The 16,503-nt window shown below is 42.6% G+C and overlaps 1 protein-coding gene across 3 annotated transcripts in view; it reads right to left on the bottom strand.

The window, feature by feature from the left end:
* The window catches only part of LOC147434617 (pre-mRNA-processing protein 40A-like), a 39,698-nt gene extending 25,401 nt beyond the window's left edge, over positions 1 to 14,297 (bottom strand). For 2 of the 3 annotated variants that reach the window (XR_015185371.1, XM_086491071.1), the window contains exons 1-19: positions 14,140 to 14,297; positions 13,737 to 13,801; positions 13,111 to 13,362; positions 4,232 to 4,420; positions 4,072 to 4,145; positions 3,921 to 3,990; positions 3,768 to 3,820; positions 3,639 to 3,696; positions 3,310 to 3,569; positions 3,067 to 3,139; positions 2,522 to 2,617; positions 2,362 to 2,430; positions 2,190 to 2,267; positions 1,935 to 2,021; positions 1,802 to 1,836; positions 1,435 to 1,540; positions 1,271 to 1,351; positions 1,068 to 1,160; positions 930 to 983 (exon numbers count right to left, since the gene is read on the bottom strand). Coding sequence is in view for 2 of the 3 variants with exons in the window: in XM_086491071.1 (XP_086347197.1) it covers positions 930 to 983; positions 1,068 to 1,160; positions 1,271 to 1,351; positions 1,435 to 1,540; positions 1,802 to 1,836; positions 1,935 to 2,021; positions 2,190 to 2,267; positions 2,362 to 2,430; positions 2,522 to 2,617; positions 3,067 to 3,139; positions 3,310 to 3,569; positions 3,639 to 3,696; positions 3,768 to 3,820; positions 3,921 to 3,990; positions 4,072 to 4,145; positions 4,232 to 4,420; positions 13,111 to 13,362; positions 13,737 to 13,801; positions 14,140 to 14,215 (1,869 nt within the window). In the remaining variant the exon portion in view is untranslated. The remainder of the gene's footprint in view (positions 1 to 929; positions 984 to 1,067; positions 1,161 to 1,270; positions 1,352 to 1,434; positions 1,541 to 1,801; positions 1,837 to 1,934; positions 2,022 to 2,189; positions 2,268 to 2,361; positions 2,431 to 2,521; positions 2,618 to 3,066; positions 3,140 to 3,309; positions 3,570 to 3,638; positions 3,697 to 3,767; positions 3,821 to 3,920; positions 3,991 to 4,071; positions 4,146 to 4,231; positions 4,421 to 13,110; positions 13,363 to 13,736; positions 13,802 to 14,139) is intronic. The other variant, XM_086491072.1, reaches the window with a different exon arrangement.
* Between the last annotated feature and the right edge of the window lie 2,206 nt (positions 14,298 to 16,503).

Here is a 16,503-nt window from a genome sequence, read left to right as displayed (position 1 = left end):
CCATGGTAGTCACCCATAAGACAATATAACCATCAGCTCCATCATGCATAGTATTGACTAAATACCATGACATCCCCACTAACGTCGTCAGTGCCCAATAGTGGGTGTAGAACTAGGTACTAACATATGCTCCCCACCACAACACACACCACACGCGCGCACATGAGCATACATCAACACAAAGTTCAGCGTACTGAATTTCTGTCATGACTCCGGAGATCAAGGGCAGACTCAGCCATAATGAAGCCTAGCACTAGAAGAAACATTAAATCGGAAAAATTAGCACAAAAATGAGGTAGTTGATAGGGCAAAAATACCTAGATAAGCATACACTGCTTGAAAACATTGCAGGAAAAATACGGAAAAACACAACTTTCTCATTTCCATGACCCAGCTCAAAAATGGTGTTAGGTCGATATGAATTCAACTAGGATAAAGATAAGCGTCCAATCTCAAAGCAGAATGCACAAAACTGCCACCTTATTGGTTCAAACTGGAGTTGAATGTGTGGCCTTATTGAGCTTTATCCCAGCCGCAATACGACTGGAGTCTCAACCAAGAAGCCGTCCTGAATCCTGCCCAGCCAGTTATTTATCGTTCTTTCACATTCATTCACCTGTTTCTCCTCCAGACTATGCCACTCCCCTGCCCTAGCTCGCACCCTGACATTTCCTCCATCATCCCCATTGCAAATATGAAGGAAGCTGTGCTAGAGCCGCTAGTCTGTTGGCCAGTCTAGACATACTATTCCAAGAAACACATTACAGGTGCCTCAATTGAGATTTACATGCATGGATTAAAAAAAGTCCTAGCAGCTAGATGAAATCCTTCAGGATACAATATTGCACAGAGTCTGACACCCCAATCAAGATGCGCATACAAAAACAAAACTAAACCAGATCGAAAAGGAACAAAAATCTGTACTCAACCTTCTGAACTCTCTTTTCATCCTCTTCTTGAGCTTCTAGCTCCTTGATGTGCTCCTGAAACCGACCACACCGATAGGTCACGATAAGCACACTCAATATACAGAAGACTAAAGTTGTGACATCCAGTAATCAACTTACCTGGAAAATCTCCAATCGATCTATTTTCTCAAGGCGAGAACATCGTTCATCATCTTCAAGTTTGTCGACTACTTTTCTCCATTGTGTACTTGCCTGGAGTGGAGAGAAACGAAACATTGGAATGTGCTAACAGAAACAAAAACTATGTACACTTGAAATACATGGACGTTGATAAGGACCACCAATATCCAGTTAATTCACACCTTTATGAAATCACAAGACTCCAAAAACGATTTGTATTCAGCCAGAAACCTCTTCCTGTCCTCACGTGCCTTTTCTCTCTCCTGGCATGGAGCATACTCAAAATATTAAGCCACAAGCCATTAAAGATCATAAAACACTCATGTATCAGAGTGCGGTATACTACTTTTTTCTCTAGATCTTGAAGATAGTCCTCATAAAGTTCTGCACGATCTCGCTCCTTGTCGACAGCAATAAATCTAGGGTCCTCTGCAAACAATGCTGCACCTTTACTGCATCAAAGACACAAACAGAACTATGAGATCCCAAAAAGAAATGCTGAGTCAATTAACTTCAGTCTAGAAGGCTCTATAAAGCTGCAGCAAATCAGTACCCTAGGTCTTGCTTAGTTTTTTAACTAAAAAATTAAAAAGCGCACTGAAACAATAACTGCAGTAGCCAGTAGCAACAAAACACCAAAGGCACCATCTCTTTATGTTACAAGAATTTCAAAGCAATTTCCAAATACAAAAAAGAGACAGAAAAATCAATACCTCCATCTCATTGTTGATGTCAGCTCTTTTGATTCCTGCAAGTTTAAGATGGTTAAAATCATCTCAAAAAAAAAGTAAGAGAACTCAAGAAACTCGGAAGTCACAGACATTTCACTTCTTTTGAGATTGATACCTGTAACATGACTACAAACTCTTCCCTTGCTTTTTTCTGTTTAAGGCGCCTTTCTTCACTTTCCTGTTTCCTCTTTTGAGCGACATACTGCTCAACAAAAATACATCTTAAGCCAACTTCATACCGCTATAAAGACTCTGTAAATAGTCTATCACAAATTTTGCCTCATAAAACACCTGTTTCCCCCATACAGTAGCAGGCAAAAATGGTTTTCAATCAAGAGCACTATCTGTCAACAAATTATCACCAACTTGCCTCATTAAATGCTTGTTTCCGCTCCCCTGATGTTTTGAGAACTCCGTAGCGCTTATCATTGATTATTGCACGCATTGCCTGTCACAATTGTTTAATTGCAACTTTCAAAGTGTTTCATGCGTGCAGTGCCTCAAAGCAGACACAAGATGGGAGCAAAATAAAGCAAACGGACCTGCTCCCAAGACCACTCTGATCCAACATTCTTAGCTTCAAGCAACTCTTTAAAGACAGTTTTTGCTTCCTGATAAGAACAAACCTCACCGCTTGACATATTAGTATTTGTTTGCTCTCAGCTGGGAGACAGAATTGCAAAGAATATTTGCTCAACTTACAGTTTTATTTGAAAAAACTGGTTGATCCTCATCCACAGAAACTAAATTATCTTCACCAGCAGACACACTGCTTTTTTCTGAGATTAACTTCTTCTTCTTTTTGAAAACGAATAAGAAGATTTTAGTCAGAAAAAGAAAGAAAATTTCGTCCAAGCAACACAACAGGAATGTTCCTACTAAAATGAATCGAGGAAAAGCCCCAATTCGCCCCCAATGAAAAGTGGATAAAATAGAATCATGGTGGTTAAACAAGCACTCTTTGGAAAATAGAGCCACAAACAATAAGGATGAGTCAAACAAGGGCAACTTCTCACTCCATACACCGACCACGTCGGTGCCTGCGTTCTGGACCATGATTTACTTTTTTTTTTCCGGGGGCTGGGGGACTGCTATCGTGTGCGTGGTGGTGGTGGGTAGGTGAAAAGAAAGATGGGGCGGGCTTGCTCAAAACCTATGGCGAATGACTGCGTCTTGTTTAACAATCAACGACTGAAGAGGCACATCACTAAAATCACCTTTACATAAAGATAATACTGACTGAATACCTCGACTTCCTCGGTCACAACTTCATCAGGTGGCCCTTCCTTATCTGGAACAGACTTCAGTTCCGCATTAACACTGAAAACAACAAAAGAGTTTAGCTAGGTGCATCCGAAAGTGGAAATTGATGCACCTATGTCCGCACAAACAAAGGTTGCAAAACTGCTCATATGTACACGCTGAAGTGAATGCATGTCTACTTTGTGTTCTTCATTCTTATATCCTAATTGGCACAGATGTACACACACATCTGATCGGCAGAGATTGTAGTGGGCGTGGTGACAGCTGGAGAACCAGTTTCCAATGCAGTAGTGGCCTCCCCTTCAGGCTGAGACACCACAGATGGCGGTATATAAGTTACAGAACTGGTATTCACAGGAGCAGGACTTGAAACGGCAGGTAATGCTGGTGAAAGAGATGTAGCAGATTGCGTCCCAGCAGCATTCGCAGCTTCCAAGCCCTGTGCTGGTGAAGGACTGGCTGCACTTTCTGCTTTCTCCCGTGCTAGCTGAGAGCACAACAAGATAGTCACCATCCAAACCAACCTACCTGAACCACCATCCAAAATCATACTAACCTTCATCTCTTCTGGCATCGTCCATTTCGATTGTTTTGTCAGCTTGTTATAGTAGTACCTGCAAATTTGGAAATTAATCTAGTTTCCTTGGCATAGCAAATCAAACATGAACCTGTCCTGGGTTCTTACTTCCTTCCATCCGCAGCTGTGAACTCTTTCCAAACAGTTGACGCGTCAGCACGCTGTAACATGGACACATGTCACTGTTATTTCATAATGAGCCCAGAAGACCAGCAAATACCAATACCCCTGTTCAACTTTGAGAACTGACTAGAAGCCCACCTCTGTTGGTGTCATTAACTCTTGCGGCTTCTCCCAGCTTGAGATTTTTGTTTTCTTGTTGTAATAGTATCTTGCATAAAGTCCAACAGTTTATTAAATAAGTGATTGCATCTGAAAGGTATTTCAGAAACAGCAAGGTAAAGTATAATACCTCCTTCCATCAGGCGCTGAATGTTCCTGCCAATCTGAAGCATTTGGAGGAGGTGATGGAGCCACTGCACCTGTCTGAAAAATTTACATGCAGAACAAGAAACTGATATCGTCAAAACATGCTCAATACACGAGATGATGGCTCAAGGAATGTTTCTTACAGTCCCCATGTTCAATGGTGTATTATTAAGTTGACTTGTTTGTGATAAGGCATTTGGCTGGTTGGACATATTAGGCCATGCTTGGGTATTAGGCAGCACGTTTTGCACCAACTGAGCTGGAGCCGGAGGATGAAATGGTGCAGCAGATGCACCGAAATTTGGGTGTGTAAAGGGTGCAGATGAAGAAAACTGCATAAAGCAGTAACTGACATTAATAATAAAACTGACTGCAGTCAATCAGCACTCAGCAAGACTCCATTACGATCTAAATTCCAACATACTCAAAAAGACAACTACATACATAATAAACAAGTAACGCTCCATTTCTAATTTTCCTTACACCTTAAACTTGAAAATGAAATTCGAGAACATTCCATAGCAGAAGTCATAGAGAGAGAACGAAAGAAGGATTTTATTAACGTCTTCAAAAAGCCAAACTAGACCTATGAGACAAATGTAAATATATCTAGATGAATCCAGGATAAGCCTAGATTCCCCTTAAAAGGAAAGTGCAAGGTATAGACCCATGGAAGTCACCCACAAGACAACTATAACCATCAGCTCCATCATGCATAGTATTGACTAAATACCACGACATCCCCACTAACGTCGTCAGTGCCCAATAGTGGGTGTAGAACTAGGTACTAACATATGCTCCCAAACACAACACACACCACAACGCACACGCACGCATGAGCATACATCCACACACATGACACAAATGTAAATGTTTAGTATAGCTGAACTGAAAATGAAGGAGTCAAGGACTATAGCTAACTGATAAGCTGGTGCTATGACTCAATCTAGAGTATACAATGGGTTCTTCTTCCCTTTTTTTCTTTTTTCTTTTTTTGGGGAAGGGCAGGGCGGGGGTGGGGGGGTACCTGCTGGAGATGACTATGATGGATCGAGGATGGAGCTCTGCTACAAGGGGGCTCGTTATTCAAGAATCTATGTATAGAGTATAAAAGCATGATATGCACTTTAGCTAGCTCAACATGTACTATATTGCTGGTGTGGTATGGTGTACATCAGTGAAGGGGGTGTCAGCAGCTTCCTGAAGAATGTGCCTGGATCTGATCTGAGTCGCTCTGCAATCTCTCGGTGAAACTAGTATCTCCTCTATGTCATCTTTCGCTGATAGAGCCAGGGCGCCTGAGAGCCAGGTGCTCGCTGCTCCCTGCTGGCCCTGAGGGTCTCTGCTCTCTAGAAAGTGACTCCCTGACGTGTGGGGCCATAGGTCAAGTGGATCGCTTGCGAGACAATGCATCTGCCACCACGTTCTTCTCTCCTTGAACATGGACGGTCTGAACATGAAATTGCGATAAAATATTTGCCCACCTCATCTGTTTGTCCGAAAGTTGTTTCTGAGATAGGAAGTATCGCAAACTCCGGTGATCGGTGCAGTGTAAAGTCGGCTCTGAGTAGAAAATGGCACCACTGAGTAAGAGCATGGATAACTACCAAAATCTCTTTCTCATAAATTTGTGCAATCGTTCTTGGCATGAAAACATTTTACTCTCATAAGCTAAATCGCGGCCCTCTTGCATTAAGACCGCTCCCAGAGTGCCACCACAGTTATCACAGTAAACTTCAAATGGTTTTTTCAAGTCTAGTAATACCAACACTGGACGCACTAGTTGTCAACTTTTCTCTCACATTCTTGAAGGTTGCAATCTCAGATAGTCCCCAAGAGAAAGGAAACCCCTTTTGGTGTCAAAACATGCAAAGGAGAAGCAATCTTCGCAAAACTTTTGAATGAACCGCCGATAATAAGAGCACAAACCCAAAAAGCTTCAAACTCCGTGTACATTCTTTAAAACCGCTCCCAGAGTGCAACCACAAGCATCACAATAAACTTCAAATGGTTTCTGCCAGTCTGGTAATACCAACACTGAACAAACCAATTGTTAACTTTTCTTTGATAGTCTTGAAGGCTGCAATCTCAGATGGTCCCCAAGAGAAAGGAACCCCTTTTAGTGTCAAAATTGTCACAATTGTGACTATGTTACAGTATTACATCTACTCTAGTTGCAAATACGCAAAGTGCCATGCCAAGGAGAACCCCTACGTTTGGATGGTCACGACCCTTCGCTCAAGAGACATACCTCTTCACCAAAAGCCACACTCCTTCGACGATTGGTCACACCCCTTCACTCTACGGTTGTGACTCTTCGTCCAATGGTTGCAGCTCTTCGCCAAAAGGATGTGTCTTTATGTCTAAAGTCATGTCTCTTCACCATGAGACGTGTCTTTTTATTTGTGTCTCTTCATCTCTTATATAAGGAGCCTATTGTACTTAGTTTTCAAGCATTCATTCAATCAATCAAACACACATTCAGTCTCTTGAGTCTCAATTTGATTTTAAGTATAAAGTTTTTAAGTCTTAATTATAGGACTAGCACCACTAATCCTCACAGTGGTATCAGAGCAAAAAAAATTCTTGGGCCTCTCGACTTGGCGTCTACCTAACTTCGTCGTTGCCTACCCTACCCGCAACCCTCATCTAGTGTGTTGCATGGCAGCAGCGCAAGACTTTTACGTAAAACCTCAGCAACGCAATACTTTTAAAAACCACCACAAAGGTTTAGTTTAAGTGTCCGGTAGGCCCCTAAAATTTTACCTACATGTGACACACTCTAATAAGTGCACCTAATTAAAACAATTAGACTTACGTTAAAAAAAATGTTAGCTAGCGATGCCAACATTTCCACGCTGCCCTTCTCTCACCCTCTAGCGCTGGCCTTTTGGTTTCCCTTTGCACGTCGTTGGCACCGCATCCATGGTAGATGACACGTTCAAAGTGCCCATCCCTTTCCTTTTGTACGTAGACGAGATTCCCGAAGGTGTTTTCCCAAAAACAAAAACCTTGCACCCGAAGTGGTGATTTTTTTTTATTTTTCCGACTCTAGAGCCCGAACTCGTTCCAGACATAGTTTCGGCTCTTGACGTACTCGTCCCAAAACCTGCTCCTGAACCTGTTCGTTATTCCCTTTGAGACGTAACTATACCGAATTCTCACGATGAAGAAGGTTAATCAGAGGATACCCTCGCTCTCATCAAGGAGCAGATGGCTACATTTTCCACAAGCCTCAGATCACTTCACACTCGCTTAAATCAAATGCTCAACTGGATTTTGAAGTCATGCCTTTATCTTATTACGATGTGATTCTTTGTCAGCATTGGTTATCTCAATATAATCCAACTATTAGCTTTCGAGGACATACTATCAACTTGTTCAAAGATGGACATGAACTAAATTTACATGGGCTTTATCATGCGGAACAAGTGATTCAAGCCTCACGTGTACAAGTCAAACAACATAATACAGGGGATTATGAAACGAGTATGATTTCCGACGCGAATGCAAAAATTATAATTGATGAATTTTTTAGTTCATTAACTTCTCTTGAATCAATTGATGAAGACAAAGATGATTTCAAGCGAGAAGTTTTTCCAAGTGATACTTCGTTACCAGACAAAGATAAGGATATGGTTGCAAATTCCGAGTCTGAAGACGACTATGCTTTCTTTGATTCTTTGTTGGATGACGATATGCCAATTGCAAGTCGTGAAATAACAGTTTCTAAAGAAGAATTTTGGGATTCATTATTGGAAGATGATTGCAGTCTTAATCAAAAATCCTCTCCAGTGATTCATAAAGATGACGTTACCCCCTTCGAAGAATGTCTTGAGAAGATTTCCTCTTAACCAAACTTTTCGCAGTTATTATTGGAAGATTTTGAATCAGAAATCTTACATCACATGAAGGATTTTGAAGATCAACCTCTTATTGCAATCAACCTGATTATGCCAGATTCCTCTAAAACGTCTTTGAATAATGCAATGACATGGGATTTAGCAGTCAAAGCAAAAAAGTTTCGCAAGAAGCAAAGGTTCAAGACAAAAGGTTTCAAGTTACTCAAAGATTGAAGATTTTTTAAGATTTAATGCTTTTCTAGAATTCTATCAACATCAGAAGTCATTCCTTTAACCGAGGCTCTCATTTTAAATGGGAGGGAGTGTCACGATTGTGACTACGTTACAGTATTACATCTACTCTAGTTGCAGATACGCAAAGTGCCATGCCAAGGAGAACCCCTACGCTTGGATGGTCACGATTCTTCGCTCAAGAGACATACCTCTTCGCCAAAAGCCACACTCCTTCAACGACTGGTCACACCCCTTCACTCTATGGTTGCGACTCTTCGTCCAATGGTTGCATCTCTTCGCCGAAAGGATGTCTTTACATCTAAAGTCATGTCTCTTCACCATGAGACGTGTCTTTTCATTTGTGTCTCTTTGTCTCCTATACAAGGAGCCTATTATACTCAGTTTTCAAGCATTTATTCAATCAATCAAACACACATTCAGTCTCTTGAGTCTCAGTTTGATCTTAAGTATGAAGTTTTAAGTCTTTGTTATAGAATTAGAACCACTAATCCTCACAAAAACATCCAAAGGAGAAACAATCTTCGCAAATTTTTTAATGAACCGCCGATAATAAGAGCACAAATTCAAAAAGCTTCAAACTTTATGTACATTCTTAAAATTTGGCCAATCTCCAATGGTATCAATCTTGGTCGCGTCCATTTTTACACCCTCCGCCTAGACAATGTGTCCCAGAAAGTGTATATATGGCAAGAAAAACTCGCTCTTTTTCCCATTAACCACCAGTCAATGTTTCCGCAGTGCCTGAAAAACCAGTAATAGATGGTGTCGGTGCTCTGCCTCACGCTTGGAAAATACGATGATGTCGTCGAAAAAGGCGCCTACGAATGACCTACTCTCTCTAAAAGTCATGTCCATCATCCTATTGAACATTGTAGGAGCATTTGTGAGATTGAAAGGCATCACCAAGTACTTGTACAATCCAAAGGACGTCCTGAACGCGGTCTTATATACATCTCCAGGAGCAATCTTGATCTGATGATGGCCACTTTTCAGATCGATTCTACTGGAACATGTAGAACCTTGTAGCATGTCCAATTTATCATCAATCCTGGGCATTGAAAACTTGTTCTTAATGGTGATTTTGTTGAGAGCTCTATAGTCAATGCACATTCTCCAAGATCCTTCTTTCTTTAAGACTAGCAAGACTGGTGAACAATAAGGTGATGTATTGGGCTGAATGAGACCCTTCTCTAGAAGCCGCAAATAACCACAAGGGTCCGGGCCATAAGTATGAACAAGCATTCTCAAACATACTTTCTCACTACTCCACCCGGGAGTAAAATCACCAATCATTGAAACCAGAGTAAAACAATTCAAATCGGCACCAAGACAGGTTCAAAACAGATACCATCCATTTCAAACAAATTCGAAACAAGATCACCAAACAAGTTCTCAAACAGATTTCAAACTTAAAAAGCAATCTCGACATCAGTCGAGCTCGAAAAGTCGACTGACTTTCCATCCTAGAACCTGCACCAAAAATTAGGGTTAGGTTCATTCCGTAAGGTCATAGCCAAGCACATCATGGTCCATCAGCTCTTGGACAAACAATGTTTCTTTGACGGCGATGGTAGTCCCAAGATAGCGATCGCACTGGACCTTCAAGGTCATCTACTCGTGAAGAGACATCTACTAAGAGATGTCGAGAAATTTCAAGTTATAATCTGCTAGGGTTTATAATCTGCTAGGGTTTCCATGGCAAGCATTTCAGGATACCCCACTCTGCCAGAAGTTGCACTCCGAAAGAGGATGTCAGAAACCATATAACTTCGGACAAATTTTTTTTCTTGAAAGCTTGCCAAGTACTTTGAGTGTGCGGCTTGGTAGCTATAGACATCAACATCTGCATGGCACTGCTTTTGAGAAAAACAGTGACTCGAAACAAATATCGGATCCTTCTTTGCAAGTGATCTTAATGGCTTATGCCCTGCAAGACATGAGCGGTGAAGACGGGAGCGCGCACGATGCGCGATGAAGTAAGGGTGGGAGTGGCTAATAAGTCCGGGTTGGAGGGCGAAGATACTTCAAATAAAATTCCAATAGCTCTGTTTGCTCTTTTGTAGGACCGGTATGCTTTCAAAAAAGGACACACATGATGCTCTGATACCACTGTAACAAGACGGGCACCACGTGCCAATAGAAAAGAGTAGACTGAACAGACTTTTAGCACTTCAATAACAACTGAACTGAAATAGAGAGAGACAACACACGACACGGAGTGGCGGAATTCCACCCCGGAGAGTATTGGCCCCAAACCTTGGCGTCCCTTTCGGTATTTCTTTATATTGAATCAACCCAGTACAAGTCGGTACTCCAGACTCTGCACCTTCTCCAGGAAGCATGCCAGAGAATGAGCCCTAACCTATAACCTGCCCAGGGTTTGGGCGTGCTGCTACTATAAATGGGATCACCATAGCTTGAAAAGTGTCCTGCTTTTGCCACACGCAGGCAAGCAATAGGAAAGGGGTTTGCAAGTTGGTTGCAAGTATAACTTTGTGTGTCTGTGTGTGTGTGTGTGTGTGTGTGTGTGTGTGTGTGTGTGTGTGTGGCGGGCAAGCAATAGGAAAGGGGTTTGCAAGTTGGTTGCCAATGTAGCTTTGTGTGTGTGTGCGCGGGCGTTGCCTCTTTGACTACCCGCTTGACTACAGTTCATGCCTGTTTACCTTTCATCCCCTCTCGGCTGGACGTCCTTGGCTATTCGCCTCCCATGGGTTACCCTCGAATAGCTTCCTAGAAGCTCAACACCTCCCCATCTGTAGCCACGTGGAGTGACTGAATATGGCCTCCCATAATAGAATAGCATAGATAGTATAGATAAAGAAATACCGAAAGGGGTGCCACCAATACCTCTGGGCACAGAACTACGCCAAGCCATGTCGACTTAAATTTAAAGTTGTGAAGTATTTTAAAGTGATTCTCTCGTGTCATGCCAGATTCTCAACTTGGGTGCCCAATCTTGTGACATAGAAAGAGCTGGACAGAGCTCTTGACAAGAAGGTGAACCAAATAATGAAAGGCTTGAAGCACTCTCGGAAGAAGAAAAAATCAATGGATTTTTCCATTATTTAGGCAGTCGACATTCAAGGTGGCAAGCAAGCCGATCCAATAAGCATACCGATCCAAGAAGCATGGTCGTTTCGAGGATGACTCTTCATCTTCGGAGCTAGTGAGGATGAGAAAAGGCAGAAGAAGCAGAGAAAAAGCAAGAAAAGCAAGGAAAGCAGATTTCTAAAAAAGTATAGACGGCATGGGAGGCCATCTAGCAAAGAAGGAGAGCTCGCCCTCTTGTGACAGTGAGCAAATGAGCAAGAAGAGCAAGGAGTTCAAGGTAGGGGATCGGGCCGTCATGTTTGAGACGTTTTCAGGCTACCAAGACACCCATCAAGCCCTTGAGTTTATAGTGCAGTTTGACGTCACCTTCTATAGAGGTTGGTTCATGGAACACTCACAGGTGCGAAGGGCGGCATCTTACTTGAAAGGAATTGCACAAACATGGTGGTCTACTCTGTTGTTACACAAAGAAGCACTTGCAACCTGGATAAAATTCAAGAAAATTTTCACGTCAACTTGGATATCAAACAAATATGAAAGAGATGTCATCAGGGCTTGACATCATTTGAGAATGACTAAGCAAGATACATTGGATGACTACTGCCAGAGGTTTTGGGATACTTATTTGCCAGTGTCTTCCTTTCGGAAGATTACTTGAGGAACCAAATTGAGCATTTTTTATGTGGTTTGCAAAAAGAGATTTGACGGTATTGTCTAGACCAAAAGTCTGACTCTATCCAAAAAACTTGTGAGACATGCTAAGCAAGGATTTGGAATGTACACTACGGACTAGATAGTATCCACCTCAAGAGGGTAAGAGTCTTCTTGTGAAGAGAATGAATCGGGGGAACCGGATGACAACTCATCACACAATTCCAGAGTAGTAAGAGAATCAAATGGTAGCACATCAGAGGGTTCCGACAAACTAAGGGAACCAAATGCAAGTTCTTCAGAGTACTCTGGAGAAGAAAGGGAATCTGATGATAGTGCATCTCAGGGTTCCGACAATTGAGACTGACGTGCCACACGATAGGGGAGGCTAGGGAGGCTACTCACAAGTCCCAGGGCAAATGGAATCAGCTCGTAGCTCAGATAATTCCACAGATCAAGATTGAAGTGCCAAGGATAGGGAGGCCAGCAGGGCTACCCACGCGTCAAAGGGCACAAGAAAAGAATAGAAAGGTAAGCTAGGTCCACCGAATAATTTGGTCAAGGTTACTTTTTGGCCCTCGATGCAAAGTGGATGGAGGAAGAGACCCTCGCAAATTCTCTTCAGAGAGAGCTGTAAATTAAGCTTTTGAGCCATTAGCACTCTCTCTCTCTCTCTCTCTCTCTCTCTCTCTCTCTCTCTCTCTCTCTCTCTCTCTCTCTCTCTCTCTCTCTCAGTACTCAGCTTTAACCCAACAGGGATAAGACGTCTCAAAGACATACTCCATACAACAACTTCTACAGAAACAAATTCTTCAACCCTTATGTAAGCTAAAGACTATAAATGAATTCTATTACGAACCTACCTAGAAGAGGCAAAACCTAACCAAAGTAGTACAAATTTCAAAACTTGAGTATATGTGATCTCAACTTCACTCCTTGTCCAAACAAGAAGAATAAGACTGTCACCTTTATCAAGCATAGACTCGACAGCAGCTATGACATCCCTACTCACGTCACAATGCCCAAGAGTAGGTGTAGGTTTGTATAGAGTTCATCCATGCTGTGAACGTACTCTATAAAACCAACGAACTGAGTTTCTATCACACTCCAAAGGTGATGGACATACTCAGCCACAATAAAGGCTAGCATTTGGCAAGTAAGAGCAAAAATACAAAAAGCACTAAGATCTAAACACACAAATGCACACACGCACAAATGCACACCTGAAATGTAGGTGTGACTCCAACAATAGCGGGAGGTGCAACTGCAACTGCATTGGGAGGTAATGAGGGTTGAGGTGGTCCTGGGGAAGGCCTTTGCTGTTGGCTGAAGTTTATTGATTGAGGCAAGGATTGACTTGGCCTTTGCGCAAACTGCGGATAGTGATTACCCATTCCTGGCATCATTCCTGGAGGTGGCCCAACTCCTGGGCGAAATTGTTGACTGCTCGATTGAAGAAAGGGTTGCTGCCCAAACTGCATTGACCAAGAGACAACATAAGCATTTCTGAACGCAAAGTGCACAAAATTTGTGAAGACACAAATCTTTTTTTGTTACAGAGGGCTATGAAAAGATTCACATGATTTGAAATGGGCTTCACATTTTTCGTGATACAGTTGAGCTTAAAGGAGGGCCTTAATAGTTGTTTAAAGTGGTATTGGTGGTTCACTTTTTATCTAGAAATTAAAAGGGTGTCAGTTGAAGTTAGAGAAGGATGTGCATCTACTAGTGACAAAAAAACCAATAAGCTTGTGGATTTTGAAACGCTTGAATGACACTGCCCACTGTTGACAACTCAGAAAAAATTAAAATTTCAATATACTATTCCATCAAATTATCTATCACTCACCCCGGGAGCACTAGGAGGAGCATTATTTGTTGCCGAAGGAATCCCATTGCTGGCAGCATTGGACCCTACACATCATAAAATCAAGCCCAATTCTGATTACTGTCGTTGGACATTTTACACACATCAGCAGACGGCCTAGGTAAGCCGATAGTCATACAGTTGAGGTATGATGTGCAAAACAAAGAAATGGAAGCTATAGAACTCAAGCATAGCAAAAAGCATGAGTGCACATGCGCATAGCATTTCTTGCAGCTCGGAGCAGGCATGCACGAGTCAATCTGGTTGATGTGAATGTTCCACGAGTCATCTCTGTTCTCGACACTCTCTCGGGAATTGTTCGCATTGACTACTGCACTCTCACAGACACAGCAGGGTAAAAAATAACACATTGTGTATGTCAAACCTGACATCCAGGAAGGAAGAGTCATTCCTCGGCCACGTCCGGCACCGGAGTCTGGAGGCGGGGGCATGCCCGCCATCGTCAAAACCCTAGCTCGCACGCAGTACCCTTTCAAAACCTGCGTGAAGCTCAAGAATCTCTGCGTAAGAAATATAGCCTTGATCTAAATTCGAAGATTTTATCAAGCCGAGTAATTTAATTTCTTGTCTGTTTTTTTTGCAAGAGCTAGTTTTGCGGGTTGAGTCACTAAAGTAACACCTACATTTAAGGGGGGATCAAGGGCGGGGAAGTCCACGCATGAAGGCCGAAGAGATCGCAGCCGTAGGTATCAAATCAAAAACTAAACCTAGACACGCCCTAAATTTGGACAACCTAGGGAATGCATGTTAACTTACAATATAAGGTCGTAAAAATGTGTGCATACATGATGCGCACGCGAGTGAGGTGGTTAGCCTATGTGACCCTAAACCTAAACTACGAGGTCACAAGTTCAAATCTTAGAGGTGCGCCTCATTTTTCCCGTTGGTCAGGTTTACTGCGCCTCGTTTTTTGCATGGCGGTGTTTAGTGCGCCTCGAGATTCTGCCCCAAAACCCTGACCGTCAATCCCATTACTCCCCCCCCCCCCCATTAAATATGGGTGTTACTTAGTGCAATGGGTCGCATCCACAGTGGCTCTAGGCAGGGGCGGGGGCGGGGGTGGGGACAAGGGTGGGCGGCGGTAGCGGCATGCAACTCTAATAATAGTCCACACTCTCACACTCACATGTTGTATGGTGTCCATGTCGTTGGATTCAAAAAAGAGGATATGTCCATGTCATGTTACCTTGTGGGTCGATGAAGATAACATCGAGTGAATTGCATCAAAACTTACTACTTGTATCCCCATAGTGATTGTCAGTGATATCATACAAACACCCTCTGCGAACTTGTCCTCAAGAAGCAAATGCATGTCTGTCATGATGCATGTTGCTTAACGCACACAAAACAACACTAGGGAGTTCAAATATGAATTTTCATATGATACTCAACCAAACCCTCTTGTGGGATCATGGTGGATTAGAAAGAGAACCATGCATGGTGTTAATGCATGCCTATGACAATGTTAAATACACTATAGAGTACGCAATGGAGATAAAGTAGAGTGTAGGCAAAACTAGATTGATTGATTTTTAACAGAAAGTTGATAGGAAAGTTGAGGCTTCATGTCCAAAGCTACGTTGACAAAGAAGACTTTTCTTTTATCTCTCCAACATGAGGATGTTATTCTAGGGGCATTATGGTTCAACCGCATGGGCGCCAACATGAAGTTCCCTGAAAGGAGAATTTATTCACCTACAGGGAAAAGAGCATGTACATAGATGCTAAGAAGTCGGGGAAAGCCATATCCCTAGTAAATACCCTTGCTTCTGATAAGTCAATGAAAAACTCTATTTTTGCGTATATGATTTTTATTAGAGAATCTGTAAATGATTCTAATGTTTCACAAGTAGCAATAAAGGGAATCAAGAGGAACTAGAGTTGTCTAATTTCCTAAATCGATTCCAAGATTTTTTCATTGATGACATCCCTAGTGAGCTACCTCCAAAACAAGGGGATGATGACTATGCAATAGAGCTTCTACTAGGAAGCTCACCGCATAATAAACCTCCTTATTGAGTTTTACAAGCTCAACAAGAGGAGATCTGTTGGAATTAGGGTTGCAGAGAAACGCACATAGCTTGGAGAAGACGAAGGAAGCTCAAGGCACACAATAGAGAGTGTGTTACTTAGTGTGCAATGGAAAGATGGATAGCCCTAGAGTGATGGGCGTATATACAATGCACGGGGGGAAAAAACCTCCTAAAGAGGAAAAAAATGCCTCGGCGGTCCTAGTGTGTTCACACACATCACTACCACATGTATATGGTAACAAATCCCCCCTGGAGTGATGCGGTGAATGAGAGCTGGCACATGAGTAAAGGGAAGTGCCATGTCCTGAGGACAGGATCAGTCCACAAAGGGGAGTAAGCCCAAAGCTTTGTGGAAAGCTTCAAGCCTCTCACGAGACAATGCCTTTGTGAAAAGATCTGCAAGGTTTTCATGTGTTGGCACATAAGCCAAGCTGATCTCTCCTGCTGAGAGCCTCTCCCTGACATAGTGGTAATGCACCTCAATGTGCTTTGTGCGAGCATGAAAAATTGGGTTCCTCGCAACTGCCAATGCGCTCTGACTGTCGGTGTAGATAGTGTTGGTAGTGTCCTGTCCAACACCCAAATCAGCCATAAGGCGTCTGAGCCATACACACTCAACCGTAGCTGTGAAGACTGCCCTGTACTCAGCCTCACAACTCGAAGTGGCCATAGTAGGTTGCTTCTTGCTCAACCAT

The sequence above is a fragment of the Adiantum capillus-veneris genome, chromosome 19 (assembly GCF_014529385.1).
Source record: "Adiantum capillus-veneris isolate H3 chromosome 19, ASM1452938v2, whole genome shotgun sequence".
In the NCBI taxonomy this organism is placed as follows: domain Eukaryota; kingdom Viridiplantae; phylum Streptophyta; class Polypodiopsida; order Polypodiales; family Pteridaceae; genus Adiantum; species Adiantum capillus-veneris.
This window is presented reverse-complemented; position numbering and strand designations above follow the sequence as displayed.